Source organism: Cinclus cinclus, chromosome Z (assembly GCF_963662255.1).
Source record: "Cinclus cinclus chromosome Z, bCinCin1.1, whole genome shotgun sequence".
NCBI lineage: Eukaryota > Metazoa > Chordata > Aves > Passeriformes > Cinclidae > Cinclus > Cinclus cinclus.
The window spans coordinates 72,091,865-72,108,745 of NC_085084.1; the positions used below are offsets into that span (position 1 = coordinate 72,091,865).

The 16,881-nt window shown below is 36.8% G+C and overlaps 1 protein-coding gene across 1 annotated transcript in view; it reads left to right on the top strand.

The window, feature by feature from the left end:
• TTC33 (tetratricopeptide repeat domain 33) overlaps positions 1–16,881 on the top strand; it is a 44,734-nt gene extending 27,853 nt beyond the window's left edge. The window contains exons 4-5 of the mRNA XM_062513407.1: positions 5,702–5,833; positions 13,627–16,881. Coding sequence (XP_062369391.1) covers positions 5,702–5,833; positions 13,627–13,977 — 483 coding nt within the window. The 3' untranslated portion in view covers positions 13,978–16,881. The remainder of the gene's footprint in view (positions 1–5,701; positions 5,834–13,626) is intronic.

Below are 16,881 nucleotides of genomic sequence, written 5' to 3' on the forward strand. Positions count from 1 at the left end.
TAATTGAAATTATACCAAAATTAAATATTTTCACACTGAAAATACCAGCAGAGCTGTGAAGTATGTAAGCTTACCTGGATCTGAGCTATGATGCAGTGAATTATCCAAAGAGGTGCTGATTATAACTCTGCGTTCCAGTTGCAATACCTGAGAGATTGTTGATTACTTGGCTACCTAGTCGCTGTGTTTCAGCAAAGTGGCAAAGATGAGCTAGAGGCACACAGCTTTTCTGCTGACCAAGAGGAGCTGAGAAACAGCTGTGTGAGTCTGATTCATCTTGTGAATTATCTGTCCTTGCCTAATGAAACAATTAGAAAGTAATGAAAGATGAAAAAACAAAGGAACCCAGGCCTCTGCTTCCACCATGCCCTTGCTTTCTTTATGGAAAAAGAGAGCAGTTCTGGGCAGTTGCACCATTTCTTTTTGATTTCACTTTCTCGTACTGCATAACACTTGTTGATGAGAACGTGAATGAGAATACAAGAAAAACTGGTGTACAAAATATACATTCATAAAACTAGTTCTTGAATCTTTTTAATAAAACGTTGTTTCAGTTGGTAACATCTCTTTTATGCATGCAAATAATTATTACAGATTTTTTTTTTGCAGTGTGACTTATGCTTACTGGAAGCTGTTTAGTAGAATGTGTAATTTGATACCTTTGTACTTCTAACAGCACTGATTAGAGCTGTAGAAAAATCTACTTTTTGCCAAAATATAAATACATAATTAATTAAAAAAATACTGTGGCCAGTATTTAAAGGATACTGTCTTAGAGCTGACTGTGTTATTCCAGTCCAGCATATCAGCAGAAATACTGCAGCTATTACAGTGTAGCTCAGTGAAAATATTTCAGAAGAACTGTATACCAACTTCAGCAAGGCCTTGACCAACACTGGGTCTATAAAAATCCCTCTCTTGCTGTGTGTGTCACCTATTAGAGGAGGAGATTCATGTTAGGATTGACTTAGTACAATATGCAAAGATTCTTTATGGCCTATATTAATTTTCTATCAGTGAGAAAATGTCTGTTCATGAAGTAACTGTTTGAGAATTAACATTGGAAGATGCAGTGGGGTTTTTGTGCGCAGGCTTAAGCATCTGTCTTATATCCTTAAGTTTATTAGAGTAACCTTATGTTGGATTACACAGCAGCTTCTCCATTCTTCCGTACTTCCTTTCTCCATAGCAAACTTAACATTTTCGATACTGCATTGTTTAATATGCAGCTCCAATAAATATGTTAATGGCACTGTAAGAATCTGTGAGTGCTTGTGGTGACTTCTCAAAGATCTGTATTTTAACAGATGTAGGAAAAATGTCTTTTGGTTCTTTTGAAGAGCAGAAATAGTGTTTCAAGTTTCTAGTTGTCAAAGATACTTGAAATAAGTGTTATTTCCAGAAAATCACATGGGAACTGTGGAATTGCTCAATTGCTTCAAAAAACCATAGAATTTGATGAGAGTTTTTTCCATGTCTCTCAGCTACTCTTTGATTCACTTAAAAACAGATTTTTATGGTTTTTGAGAGGTTAGAGGTACACTTTTATTTGCATGCAAGATCTGTCAGTATACATGCTTGATACTTTCATCACCAGCCTAAGCTATTTCCCCATTGCAAGAACAATATTTGGACAATACAATGGAAAGTAAATGTTTATGCAAGTTAGTTTTTGCATTTTTGTTGAACAACAGCAGCCTAGTGTTGATTCTGGTATTAGGTAAGTAGTAATGTAAGTATATTCAAAGGAATGTATAAAGACTGCCTATATTAATGCAGCCACTAAGACTGCTTGAAATTAGTTGTGAGCTGAATTCCTTAAATATTGGCTGGATTATTTTGTTACTGCTTTGAATTATGAAGATGGAGGAAAAGACTTGGACTCTTTGATTTTTTTATCTTAACCTTTGGACACTGTACCATATGGGACATTGTTGGATGAAGAGGGATATCAAAGGAATTGATGCATTGTGGTATTATATAACAAACCCTCTTGGGAGCCAGACTTGCTGCTATTCAGTACTATGCTTGAGAATTCACGTAGTTCCTGTTGCTTATCTTGTGACACTTGTGCCTCAGATCTCAAATAATTATGCAACTATGAGAGAATTTTTAAAGTACACAATACAGTTTTATATATTTAGACAAAAGTAAATGTAAATGTAAGCCATTGAGTTAAGTTCCTTTTAATATTTTTTTGGGATGTTTTGTTATCAGCTGTATGAAAATCTAGTTTCCTACAATGCTGCATGGTCGATTTACATTCATTGAATAGGACCAGGATTTCTTAGCCTCTTCTTTGTTTTTATGTATGGAACCCATCATATTCAAATAATTCCATTTCCCCTCTTTTAAAGGTTTTCTTAATGTTGAACTCAGTGACTAAGAAATTATGAGTTTTCTAAGGCATGACCAGACTTGGTATCCCAAATTTAGATTATAACAAATCACCTAGTAAGTGCTGATTATTTTTAATTTTTCTTAAATTGAGATGCGTACTCAGAAGAGTGAACTGTCAAAACGTTAGTGTGAACTCCAGAAATCTAAGTTGCCAAAAAACATTTCTGTGTGGTGCAATGATAATTGCTTTAGAGCATGGATAAATGTAAACTACTTATGGGTAGGATGAATTTTATTTATCTGTATTTTGAAATAGGTTACTGGATGGAAAAAGGAATTGGGTCAGTTTCACTGGAAGTGGAATGTATCTATATATAGGAACACAGCCTCAATCCACTGAGTTTATTTAAAACTAGAACTTACTCAGATTCATGGCACTTCCAAAATGTTGTGAGCAGAACAGGATGGATCACTCTGCTGCTTTGATTTCTAATGCTTGGTCAGTCTCCTGATGAGAGTTGCTGTTTTCAGTTGTTTATTTTGCCTCTGAGTTCTTCTAATTCTTCTAAACTCTCTTGTAGGACTTTTTCTAAAGCTAGATCTGTTAAACTAAGTTATTATAGGACATGGATAGTTTTTGTTTTAAAGCATGTAATAAGGATAAATTTATTGGAATAAAATTGAAAATCCACTTACTGAACATCTTTATAAGACATTTCCCTCCAGTCACTCTTTAACACATATCTGTGTGTGTATTTGTGTGTGTGTGCAGTGAGTCTTGAGATGTGTTTTCTGCTTCGTGTTTTTCCCTAGTTTTTGGATTAGTTTTAAGAATGTTTTCTGATAAACTATTATCACTGTATGTATATGTCACTATATATGCACACATCACTTTATATGTACACTACATATATATGTTATTCATGTGTGTATGTGTATATACATACGTATACACACATATGATACGCATGTGGTTCCTGTTCAGCTTTGTCTTGCCCATGTGGCCCTACCCCAGAAGGACTGAATACCACTTAATCTGTGCACAGGAAATCTTTGTGCTAGCAGTGTTTTTTGTTCCTTGTTCAGTATGTTTTTTTGGGTGTGGAATAGCTGGTTTGCTGGTTCATTTTCCAAAGAGCATGCAGAGGTGTTTTATTAAAGTGATAATGATATACAGGTAGACTAACACAACACAAGGCTGCACACATTCATGTCTACCATTGTAGGTTCATTTTGATGACCTCTTCACCTGAAAAAAAAGTGTAGGAAAATAGTGTGCATTAATAAGTATATTCATTATACTGACTGACAAGTGTAGCTGAGTCATTTTATTAATAACTGAAAAAACGGTCTGATTTTGATAAAAATGCATATACATTCAAAGATGTGTTGGTTTGAATATTTTTTGAGAATCTAATGTTGAAGTTACTAGGAGCAAAGTAATTACTACATGATCTGGAAGAGCATTTTTTTAGCAGCTGTTTATTCTGGTACACACAGTAGTCATAATAGATGAATAGTCGAATAATATAGATGATACTGGAAATAGATGAAAGTGGAATAATTGCCTTTATTAGTGAGGTAATAATTCTGTAAACAAACCAGTAAAATTCATTAAGCACTACAAAAGATTTCCTCAGTACTTAGACGGATGTTTTGTGATTAGTTTGCAGTAGAAAGTACTAGAAGGAAATAATACTTGGGACGCATAAAAATGTTCCTGTGAGTGTATGCTTGGATTTGTTTTCTCTTATGAAAATAAATACATTAAGACACTGATATAGAATATAGCTGATAGATGCAGAATCCCTTCATCTTGGTAGGATGTATACCTATCCATTAGTAGCAGTTTGATTCACTTCACACATTTGCTGCAGATAAGGGAAACTTCCCATACAAATGTAGTTCATCTGAAAGTTTTGGAAAAACACGTGACATTCATCAGAGACTTTGATACAAAATGCAGTCATTGAGAGCTACAGTCATTGAGCAGGAAAAATAGGAAGATGATAAACTGCTGTATATTGTTTTTTAAAGATTTTTAGGTACTTCTGGATTCAGTCTATTGAATGGAATTAAAGTGAAACCATATGACTAGTCTTTAGAAAAATTTAGTCATACTAGAGCAGCAGAAGTATCAATCCAAAGAGTTGTTCATAAGCTATGCTTATGATGTTTCTTGTTTTTTTTCAGTCCAGGGTTGCTTTCTATAGTAAATCTTTGCCTTCCCCTTTCCCTCCTCCTCTTTTTAATGTACTGCTTATATCTATGTTGTGCATGTACTATTTGTTAATTAGAGTAAATACTCAAGATCATCCCATTTGAATCTTCCTCTGCTCCACACTCATATTTATCTGTTTAATATATCATAAAACTGTAAGGTTAAATAAATCTGTTTTGAACTTAAGCAGTAGTCCTGATGTGTTCTAATATTATTCATCATAGTTGTGGTCAGTTGGGATGAAAGTGGTTGCCCACACATGAGTCTAACCCTTGTGGTTGACATTCTCATCATACTGCAGGAATGCAGTTGTCATTTGTTTCTTACATTGGTATCTATCACCATAGCATGTGGGTGTCTGAAATCATGATCTCAGAGTGATGCAGGTCTTCAGGTGATATGCCAGTCTCATGGTGGTATTGGAAACATAAGGCAAGCTTTGAGCCACATTGTGTATTGCTAACTGTGATTTATTGTCGTAGTTATGGAGATTCAATGCAAGAAGAATAATCCTGTGGTAACTGTTGAGTAACAGAGATTTTCACATTCAGAAACCACTTTTTTCCTTACTTAATGTAGGTGACTTCATGTCTAAGTTAGGCTCTTCAGATTGCTTGTTTTCTAAATAGAGCAGTCATTGTTAAGGTATGTTTCCATGCTGAGTTACAGGGATTGTTTCTATAATTATATCATGCATACTGTGCTGTTTCTGGTAGATCACAGTTCTCTATTAAAAAAAATAAATACAGTCCAGGAGTTTTTCAACAGTACCTGCACATTTACTATGTTTAGTTCTCTGTGTGTTTGTCCTCCTGAGTATTCTGTTGTGCTTGTATAGTGTGTAGGGTTTGTTCACAAGGAGAGGCACTTTCAGAAGCAGTTAATCTACTTCTAATAGAGCTGCTTAAATAGTTTGGGTGAATCATCCTCTCGCATGCTTGTTGCTCTGTGTGGGGATTGAAATGAGTCTGGGTGACTATCTGAGGTCAGACAACTAACTTTTAACTAAATGATACTGGGTAAAATTAATCCAGTCCTTAGTTATTGAAGCAGTGGTTGTTGCCAGGGTAATCCCAGAAAACTTAAATTTATTTTTAGTTTTGCTTATTTTTCTTCCTTCTTCTTCTATTTCTGATGCAGGTCCTGATGTCTTTACATGAAATGTTCCCAGCAGTGCATGCAGCAGAAATGGCTGTCCAGAGAAACCCACGTTCCTGGGATGCCTGGCAGACTTTGGGACGTGCCCAGCTTGGATTAGGAGAGATAGCGCTGGTAGGATAACAATTAATTGTGTGTGAGAAGGAAAGTGCAGAAATACCAAGGTTGCTGTATGTCCTTATGTATATCCTTGAACACAGACAAGGAAAAAGATCATTATTATTTATCTCCAGTGTTTCCTCTGCTTTATTGTATTTCACAAATGCTTCCTGCGTGGTTTTGTTGCTGGACTTGTGGAAGACCTGTCTAGCTCCAAGACTTTTGTGTCATATACTATATTTATGTGGTGGCTTTATGTAGTAGAACAGTTATGCTGATATAACTGCACATATTGCATTCTGTGTGTTGTTCTGTTACAGTGCAGCTCACCTTAGTTTAAAGAGGGTAGTGCCAAGTCCAAGGATCAGCTGATTATTCAGGCTCAGTTTTTATACCTGATGCTGATAAAATTCTGATAGCTTGTTTTCCTTGCGTCCTGCTTATGCAGCAAATAATGTTATAAATATATATATTTATAAATATATATTTTTATATATTTTTATATATAATATTCAGCAAGTAAAGCTCATTCCTGCTTTCCTCTGCCTCTCTGACCTCAAATGGTGGCTGAAGTTGCTTCTTCATTTAATAAGAGAGCAAAAAGCCAGGGATGCTCTGCAGTAGGTGAAATGCATCTTTTTCCCCTGGAATATAATAGTTTTCTGCTAGTTTCTGTGAAAATACAACCAGTGAACTTTCAAATTCAGTCACATCCACAGAGGTCCATTAGAAAAACAATGCATCATGACCTCTTAGATTAATAATTATATTGGTTGTATTTTAAATAGAAGTAGCTGTTTTCTGTTCTGATGCAAATAATTCTGCTGGTCATTTAGAGTGTTTTTTCAAAGTTACAATGTGTGGTCTAAACAGTTTCCAAGAATTAAAAAAATTATAGGGTTTTTTTGATAGAGGTTAACAGTTCATGCAAAATTAATTTTTTAAATGTAATAAGAAGCTGTGCTCAAAACCCCAAACCAACCAAAAGAAACACAAGCTATGTGAATCACCTAGAGTCATAGAATGGTTTGGGTTGGAGTGATCCTTCATCTAATTCCAGCCCCACTGTGCCATGGGCAGGCACACATTCCCCTGCACCAGGTTACTCAAGGCCACATCCAGCCTGACCTTGAACATGCCCAGAGACGGGGCACCTACAGCTTCTCTGTTCCGGAGTCTCAGCACTTTCACAACAAAGAATATCTTCCTAATACCTAAATTTCTGCTCTTTCACTTTGTACTCATTGTTCCTTGTCCTGTCTCTATAGTTCCTGACAGAGTCCCTCTCCAGCTTCCCTGTAACTCCCCATCAGATACTGGCAGGTTGCTATGAGGTTTCAACACAACCTGCTCCTCTCCAGCCTGAACAGTCCCAACTTTCTCAGCCCATCTTCTCTGGAGAGGTGCTCCAGTCCTGTTAGACAAAACCTAAGAAGCTGTGTGTTATAGATATGCAGTGTGCTCCCTTTGTTGCTGCAGTAATATGCAATATCTCTCATAAATTCATGCATATCTGCATTTCAGCAGTGGTAACATTCCATGGCTTTTGTGGTGTAGGATGTAAGGGTAGATGGTCTGGTCTGTCTGTGTCCTTTCCTTTTAAGTGTATGAAACTATCACTGTAACTTATGCCTGAGAATTTTAAATGTACTAGTCTCAGGAAAATTACAGTTTTATTTCCTTCAAAGATCCTAAATAACTGATGCTGTTTCTTCTGTAAAAAATGCTACAGTTGCTATAATATCAGTTATAAATAGTAATACACCTGTACTGGTTACACCCAGCAGGTTGATTCACCACATCCTGTAAGATTTTTCTGCACAGACAAATTGTGAAACACCAGTGGGACTGGATATCTTGAGTGCTGGGAACCTAGTGTTCATATTGTCTAAATTTTGTTTCATATTAGAGTAGCACTTCAGTTGCTCTGTTATAGTGCATTGTTGAGCTTAATTAGAAAGGGATCTAATTTATGTATCTGAGAATATTCAGATGCAAAGCAAAGCATTTTAAGTGGGAATAATCAGAGATTGGCATCAAAGCACTTCCTTCATCTGAAGCACTGCTCTAGGTGCTCCTGTAATTCTTAAATTGACCTTGCTGTGGTGAAGAGGGAGGGAGGAGAGGTTATCACAGGTAGTTTGCCCTCTTAGTGTTTTGATTGTCTCTGAGTAGGGAGTCTGAGGTCGGGAAGCTCCTGTTGTTGTCTCCAGTGCTTTGGTACTGCGTGTTCATACTTCATTGCCTTTCCCTCTGTAGGTTGAACTGCCTTCTGATAAATATGTTCTCACATACAGAAAACTGGGGTGTTCTAAAATGCAAATAATGTTGATTGTTTTATTTTTTTTGAACCAAGCTATTTTTAAGGAATATTAAGAGGTTAAGACTAAAGGAATTTTAAAGTAAGAAATGAATTCACAGTTATTGAACTTGTGGAATCTTCTTGACCAAGTGGTTTAAGTCATAATTATCTTTTTTCCACATTGCCATGATTTTCTATTTTTTCCCTGTATCATATTTTTTACAAGGAAAAATTAATAAAGCATAAATATCAAGGTTTTAGTATTTTTTTTGAGATGTGGGAATTACTACCCTTCTGAAAAAACTTCTTCTGTTACTTTGTTTCATTTTTCTCCCACCAACATCTATCTTCATTACCCACACCCTGCTAAGTGATCTGTTGTGAGTACTTTTATTCACAATGAATGATGCATTTTTTCTTAGGGAAAAAAAACCAATTTACTGTCTTTTAATTTGAAGTTTCCCAGGTCTAAAATGCTGCTTCCAACAAATTAGAAACAAATCTAATGTATGTTATGAGCTGTGTAATAATGAAAGAAAGAAAGAAAGATTTGCTTGGATTTAATTTTTGTCAGACTTGTGATGAAAAGAATGAGGTAACTTGTTTGCTCTTTATTTTCCCCTGAATTTTTACAAAATAAGGTAATTCAATAGTAATACTTAAATGTAAGCTAGGAGAACTTTATTTCTGTAAAGGCAGAAATTCCTTAAATTCTACAAATCAGTGTGCAGAGCACACTTGAGTAAACCTGCAATGTGAATGTAGTAAATGTAGAAATACAGTCAGGCTTGCAGTATTTCTCTCATTTCACTGCAAATACTTGGTTTTACAAATTACATCTCCTGTTCTGCTGATGACATCTTAACCAGTTAACAATTTCACACTAATAGCTTCATTAGAGCAGTTCCTCCCATGAGACGGGGTGAGCCCTATGCTTTGATTAATCATGGGGGAAAAAAAAGAAAAACCAAAATAATCACAAATAAAATCAAGAACCAATTGAAAGCACTGAGTCGCCCATGTGGAGAAGTTCATCAGCCCTGTGACATGGTCATGGGCAGCCAGCTCAGGTGGCCCTGCTTGAGCAGGGGCTTGGCCCAGGTGAACTCAGGAGGCCCTGGCCAACCTCAGCCATTCTATGGTTCTTTGACTTTAGCTTTGCCCCATTCTGGGTCACTGTCAAACCTGGCATACTGAGGATCATGAAATTGAGAAGGTAGATGTGTAAATACGCACCAGTTGTGCATGGGTTTTGTTTCATGTTTTGAAGGATGTGAAGGTCTCCTGTATTCCTGCTAAGTAGTTAGTGCTTTAGCAGTCTTTACGTATGACACAACAATTTATTGGAAGAATCATGCCTTGACAACATGCGTCCTCAGATCAGCCCTTTCCTTTAATCTCTCTTGAAATAAATAGTTTTAGGTCTTATAGATAAAGATGGGAGTTTTGTACTCCCAAAGAGGGAAATGTCTGTGTTTTATTGGAATGCAGCTAATTAAAGTAACTAGTCTGAATTTGAGATATTTTTTCAACATGTTACAAATGTTAGCATTTAGAAACAGTATTTTGGTAATAAAAAGGAAATTTGTGGCTGGCTTTCCACTGAAAAGTCAAAGTATTTAGGAAATGCTAAGTTAAGAGAGAAAATACCATGGTTATTCATTTAAAGTGGGGCTCTGTTAAATTCTTTTCAACAGCTTTAATCAATCCTGCTGAGGCATTGAGGTAATAGCCAGGAATATAAACTTCCACAGGAAGGTCCTGTGTTAATCCTGCCCTCTCCACCTACTATTGAGTAACCCTTTTTTCTTTTCTAACCACTGTTGGAAATCATAAATATACAAAAAAGATCTTCTTGTCAGACGTGATTTTTATTTTCCATCAAGAGAGCTGAAGGGCAAGCAAGTCTCCAGAGGTTTAAATGCTCTTTTCAGCTACAGTTTTGCCACTGATACTCTGTTTTTGCAAGTGATTGTGGCTGATTAGCTGACACCTCCTCTTAGTTACCTTTGTAAGATGCTCAGGACTTCTGGGGAGTGCATTTCTCAACATCAAGACCATGTAATTGAAAGCTTTAGCTAAATTTGATGCACAGCATAAGACAGACAGGGATATTGAAGAAATTTTATTTGACCATTGTTTTAAAATTCATGTAATAATTTTGGCAGTATGATTTGGTAATGAAGAAGTAAATGTTTTCTTGGATTTTCCTGATTTGCAAGGTGAAAGTACTGATAGCACTTAAGCTTTATTTTCTTAGGCTAAATGTGTAAATTTCTAGGATGGAATTTATTTTTGTGGTTTTTTGTTTCCTTGGTCATCATGGATCATATCCTTGCATCTAGTAGAGCACAGTGTAAGAGGTCTGTCTGTTAGAGGCAGCCTGAAGCAGTGACTTCAGCAGAACATACAGCAGCCTTGCAGGGGTTTGGAAGGGAAGGCAAAGGTCCTCTAGTCCAACCCCCTGCAGTCAGCCAGGACATCTTCAACTAGACCAGGTTGCTCAGAGCCCTGTCCAGCCTGGGCTTAAATATGTCCACGGCTGGGGCATTAACTATCTCTCTGGGCAATCTGTTAGAGTACCTCAGTAACCTCACTGTAAACATTTCTTACATCTAGCCTTAATCTACCCTTTTTCAGTTTAAAGTCGTTACCTCTTGTTCCATCACTGCATGTCCTTGTAAAAGTCCTTCTCCAGCTCTTTTGTGGGTCCCTTACAGGTATTGGGAGGCTGCTGTAAGGTGTCACTGAACCCTTCTATCTCCAGGCTGGACAGCCTCCGATCCTCTTTGTTATCTCCTCTGGACTTGCTCCAGCAGGTCCCTGTCCCTCCTGTGCTGGGCCCCAGCTCTGGATGCAGTGCTCCAGGTGGGTCTCAGCAGAGCAGAGCAGAGGGGCAGAATCCCCTCCCTGCCCTGCTGCCCATGGGGCTCTGGATGCAGCCCAGGACACGTTTGGCTCTCTGGGCTGTGAGTGCCATGGCTGGGGCATGTCCAGCCTCTCACCCACAGCATGCCCAAAGACTATGCTGAGTGTTATAAAAACATACAAAAAAAATTATTTCCATATTAAAGATAATTTAACACAGAAAAAGTTCACTTACTTCACTGTTAGACATCATTTGAAACAAGTCAGAAAGCATCAGCTCCGTGTAACATAAATGCCTAACGCATACTTTGGTAGCAGATACAACCTCTTAAAACTCTCACCTGGCTTTTTTGGGGGGTTTCTGTATACTGACAGTTACTAAATCCACATGTTGGAGAAATCTGTAAAATAACTTCAGTCTAATCAGAATTACCCTTCACATTTTAAGACTGCAAACTAGCAGAGGAGACTCTATTCATGGGACAAATGGAAGATTCTTTGCTACAGAATGTTATGTAGTGAGAAAAAATGTAAGATAATTCAAAAACACAGGTTTTTCAAATGCTGTAATTCCACGAGGAAGAAAGTCTCGCAGAAGGTTTTACATTGCACATCCCTACAGAAGAAAAAGCAGATACATGACTGTACTGATTTAAAGTCCTGTTGTCCTTATAGGCAGGGTCCCTAAAATCACAGCTCCTCTTTAAAATGAAGCTAGAAATGCTGATTAAATGTAGTGTCAGTGTCTTTTACTACAGTGTGACAGGCAACTGGAGAAGATTTACATCTCCATTAGGGCACGAATAAAAAGTACCACCATTCTTTTCTTCTGTCTTAGTAGAAATTAGTGGCTTTGGGCACTGTTCCAGTGCAACATAAAATTTTAAATGGATGACAAGTTTTCAGTTTTATATCTCTGCTTTAAAGTTAATCCTTCTGATCTTTTGCAGCACTTAAAAATTTGCTCTAGTATTTTGTTGTTTCTTTATAAAAAAGTCAAGCACAAAAACTTTTCTAATATATTTACTAAGATGATATTTTTTATGCTGTATGCTGCATTGTATGAATCATCAGAGCAGCTTTGACTCTTACCAAATGTTATTTATTGTGCATGAACATAACTATATAGACAGGTTTTAATTAGGGGGCCTCTTTCATGGAAAGCTTAAAAGCAGATGGTGTTTGTTTATATTTTGTTTTCAACAGAAATACAAAAATAAGCATTTAGTGTTTAATTGTTGTTCATGTGTCCCTGAAAATTAAAACCTAGCAAAATTGAATAAAGTGACACTATTCTACAAGAACTAAACTTCAGTTCTTCTTCTGTATAAAGTTCAACGTGCTTCTATACTTCATAGCTGGCTGTGGACAATAATCAAGCTTTTTTTTTTCTGTCTGGATTTGAAAGGCTACATCTTACAACAGTATGTCTTAAATCTGATTTTGTATCTCTCTTCTGAGTTCCCATCATATGGAGTCCATATATTCATCTGTGCTGTCAGAAGGATGAACTATCAGTTTCTGTCAGTGCAGAAGAAAATTGTGATTTTCTGAATTAATTGACATGCTTTAAGTATCTATAAACTACAACAGAATATGAAAACTCTGATTTACCATACGTCTTTAAAGTTTTAATATTTGAGTTGCCAGAACTCTTCCCAAATATCTTCCCAATCCATACCATCACAGTTTTCCCATCTTACAGGAGGGCTTCTGTATATGTCATAAAAGAGTTTGGTCACTAAAGTGACCCATTTTCATAACTCACTGTACATTCATAAACATGAAATACACTCATGCTTTTGTATACAGGTACCTGAGTTTGAGGAGGTAGGTTCAGCCTTGATCACTGTTAATATAACTAAAAGTCAATACAGTTGTAATTCTTGGTGTAGCTTTTTTCTAGTATTGTATCAACCTCTTCTTATTTTAGATAGTCACACTTCTTTGATTCTAATTTCACAACTTCCCAGTTGAGGATTTGCATTTGTGAATATTTTCCCAGTTGAATCAAAAGAAAGGAGAAGCATCACTAACTACACTTACTTCTACTAATATTACATTGTTTATAAGATTAAAGAAGTTATTCTCTCAAAGTTTGGAGTTTATTTGGCTCCTTCTGTGCATTTCTTATGTGTTATTATAACCACATACCTGTTCCAGAAACTGTTTACCATGTGGCTAGTATTAGTGTAGTATTAGGTCTGTATGTGAAATGACTGCATTCTAATTTAAAGGCAGAAATACGAGTGATATTTCAAATTCCAGTCATTGCTTTTCTGTATTTCTTTAAACCATATCTGTCTGCTTTTGCCTTTATGTACATCTGATGATGAAAGTGGAATAGGAAATCATCCAAAACATAGTTTTTCCTTTTACCTTCTTAATAACAATATTGTTTTTCATTGACAAGTACCTATCTTATTAATGCATTTTTGTCCTTTCAGACAAAATTGCTTGGGGGTGAGGCTGCTATTGAACCAAGATGAGGGAAGATTGCTCCAATAAAGACAGGAGTAAAATGGCTTTTGGCTTTGCTCAAATGATACATATATAATCTTTTTGTTGTTGTCAATTTTTATAAAAAAGGTAGCCTTTAAAGTGTTCCATCTTTGTTTCTTCCCTGTTCTGCTTATAGGCAATCCGAAGTTTCCAGGTATCCTTACACATCTTTCCAATGAACCCTGAAGTATGGAAAGAAGACCTTTCCTGGGCAAGAAAACTACAAGAACAGCAGAGAGCCACAAAGACTGAGTCAGGGCAAGCACTGGCAAAAGGAAAAGAGCTTGTACAAGAGTCAATCCCAGACTATGACTTTGAAAGTGATGAAATTGTGGCAGTGTGTGCTGCCATTGCAGAGAAGGAGAAAGCTCTTTCAGCAGCTAAAAAGATGGTGATTGTGTCTGCTTCAGGCACAGTAGAGACTGTTACTGAGCAGGACAATTGTCCTGCAACTCCTGATGAAACCCTTTTCATCAGGGCCCGGTAGGGCAGCCTCATGGGTTGTCAGAACTGCTGTTATTTACTGTATTTTGCTTGCTTTGAGTTTGTTCTTTTTTTATTAAATGGTAGCCTATAAAAGTCAAATAATTGAAGTTATCTTTCTTTCACTAATTAAAAAAATCAATGAGCTGAGTTGTTCCATCTGTATTTTTCAAAAAGAAAGCCAAGAGTTGATTCTAAAAATTCTAAATTGTTATGAACAAATGTAATGTTGAAATGCTTAAAACTGCATTCTAACATCTGCTTTCATCTTTGTATATTTCATAATTTTACAAGTTAATGTGTACATTTTCCCAGTAATTAGGAAACGTTTATTTAAGCTGTAAATGTACTGTGGTTTATCCCCAGCTGGCAGCTCAGCCCCATACAGCTGACTGGCTTCTGGTGGAATGGAGGAGAGAATTGGAAGAGTAAAAGTGAAAGAACTCATGGGCTGAGATGGAGACAGCCTAGTAGGGAAAGCAGAAGCTGCACATGGAAGCAAAGCAAAACAAGGGATTCACCCACCAGTTCCCGTGAGCAGGCAGGTGTTCAGCCATCCCCAGGAAAGTAGGGCTACATCACTTGTGACTTGGAAAGACACTCTGAATGTCTTCCCTTTCCCTTCCTCCTTCTTTCCCCAGTTCTGTGTGTTGTGCTGTGGGGTAGGGTATCCCTCTGGTCAGTTGGGGTCAGCTGTTCTGGCTTGTCTTCTCCGAGGTTCTTGCCATCCCCAGTGTTCTCACTGGTGGGGTGGGATGAGGACCAGGACAAAGTCTTGGCCCTGTGCAAGCACTGCTCAGCAATAATGAAAATAACTGTGTGTTATCAACACTTGTCAGCACAAAATCAAAGCCTAGCTCCCTACTTGCAATTCTGAAGAAAATTAACTCTATCCCAGCCAAAGCCAGCACAAAAAGAAAAAGGGACAGTTAAAAAATATTTAAATCACTATTAATTAACATTATTTTTCTTCCAGTAAGAGTGTGAGCTGTTTTCTGTTATTAACAGTCTTCATTTTCATTAAGATTACTTGTTCTATGAGAAAGTTGCCTATGAAACAGGGATGGATTATTATTTTATATATCTGTGTGGGACAGATCTGATTTGTAGCCAAATCAAGTTGCTTTCCTCGGTGAGTGGGTTGAACACTTCCTGATTAGATGAAAGGAAATGCTTTACCAAACAAGACCCTCAATGCTTAGTTTTACAACTAAATGTTTCACCAGAAGAAAGAACAGTGTGACTGAAACTGGCCTTTCCTTATCTTGTGTGCTGTACTACAGACATCACCAAAAGTAGAATGGTGGGAGTAGGAAATAGGGCTGAATTGTATTGTATTTGGGGCTTTCCTAGTGAGGCTAGTCAATTTGTTTTTCCTGATTCTTCTGACCTGCCGTTAAAAGTATGCTCTTAGGGAAAAAAAAAACAAAACAGTTTTCCAGGAGAGGACTGTTGGAGTCTCCCTTTATCCTTTTTGGATTTTGGATGCAGTGGTGGATAATGAATTTTTTTTAATGTTGTTTTTTTTTATTCAGGGAAAGGTGGCAGTTGATTCCACTCACAGGGAGTTCAGAGAAATGACATCAGGCTGTTTCTTTGATGTACTCTGTGCTGAGACTGCTCTTGTTTCATTGTCTTGGAGACATGGTAGACATGATCACATCCTAACAGTACTGGAAATAATGGTCAGCTGAGGAATTCCTGAAGAATTCAGTTTGGGAACATGTAATTTTTACTTGATTTAGAAAAAAAATTATATGATAATAGGTAGTTTTGTAGACAAGTGTAACTTCTGAAATCAGTAATCTTTGCACTTTTCATAATAACACATTTTTAAAAAATAATGTAGCATGAGAAGTATAATGTTTTTGCAGTGGAAAATGCATTCCATAAAAACTGTCTCAAATCATACTTTCTATTTGTCTGATACCAGAATATCTTTATTTAAGAGGATATGCACAGGTTTTTTTTCTAAAAAAATGTAATTGCCCTAATATACTAAGTTTTCATTAATTTATGCAAGATTCTCCCTGAATGTTTTTTTGCATGTGTGAATTTTTAGATCTGTGCTTGCATGAGCACACATTCGCACAAAATCACACCTTTTACTATCTTCAGAGTATTCAAAATAATCAGGACTACAGTGACGTAAATATTTTAAGAAATGTAAAACATCATCATGCTATATTTTTATTTCTTCATTAAGTTCAGAAAGAAAGATTTTAATGCTTACAGGATAGGCACTTGATTACGATATGGTTTGATAGTTTAAATTATTAGACTTGAAGCATTTCTTAGTCTTCTTTCTCTTAGCAACTTAGTACAATCTAGTCAGCCATAGGAAGAGTTAGCATGAGAGGGGTTTGGACACATTTCTTCAAGAGATCTTCTCCAGCTGGAAAAGGATGTGTGAGATGCCCTAGGGTATGTTTTCATTTTGAAGGAGCTTGGCTGTATCCACCTCATCTTTTCATTCTTTATACTTGCGTCAGTGTTCTGTCTTTACTCATACAGGAAGGACTGCTGCCCTTCTCTCAGAGGCCTGTGTTATCACAGAATCTGTTTCCACTGAAATGATTCACAAAGTTCCTATTGACTTCAGCACTGCAGGGCCAGACTGCTGGAGGGGTGTACATCTGCCCCATCGGGGTGTGCCAGGCTTGAGAGGTGGTGGTTTCCATCCCATGTACTAAATGTGTTTTCCTTCTGATTAGATTAGGTTATTAATTCTAGGTATTGTCAGAACCGTAGTGTTTTGTAGAGCTGTTAAGTTCCTGGGACACTGTTCTCAAACTGGGGACAAGTTCAAATATTGGTGATTTCAACATTGTTTTTTTATATAGCATGCATGTATATAATTTTCTGGATCAGTTTGCCATTTGAATAAAATACTGACTTCTGTTGCTTA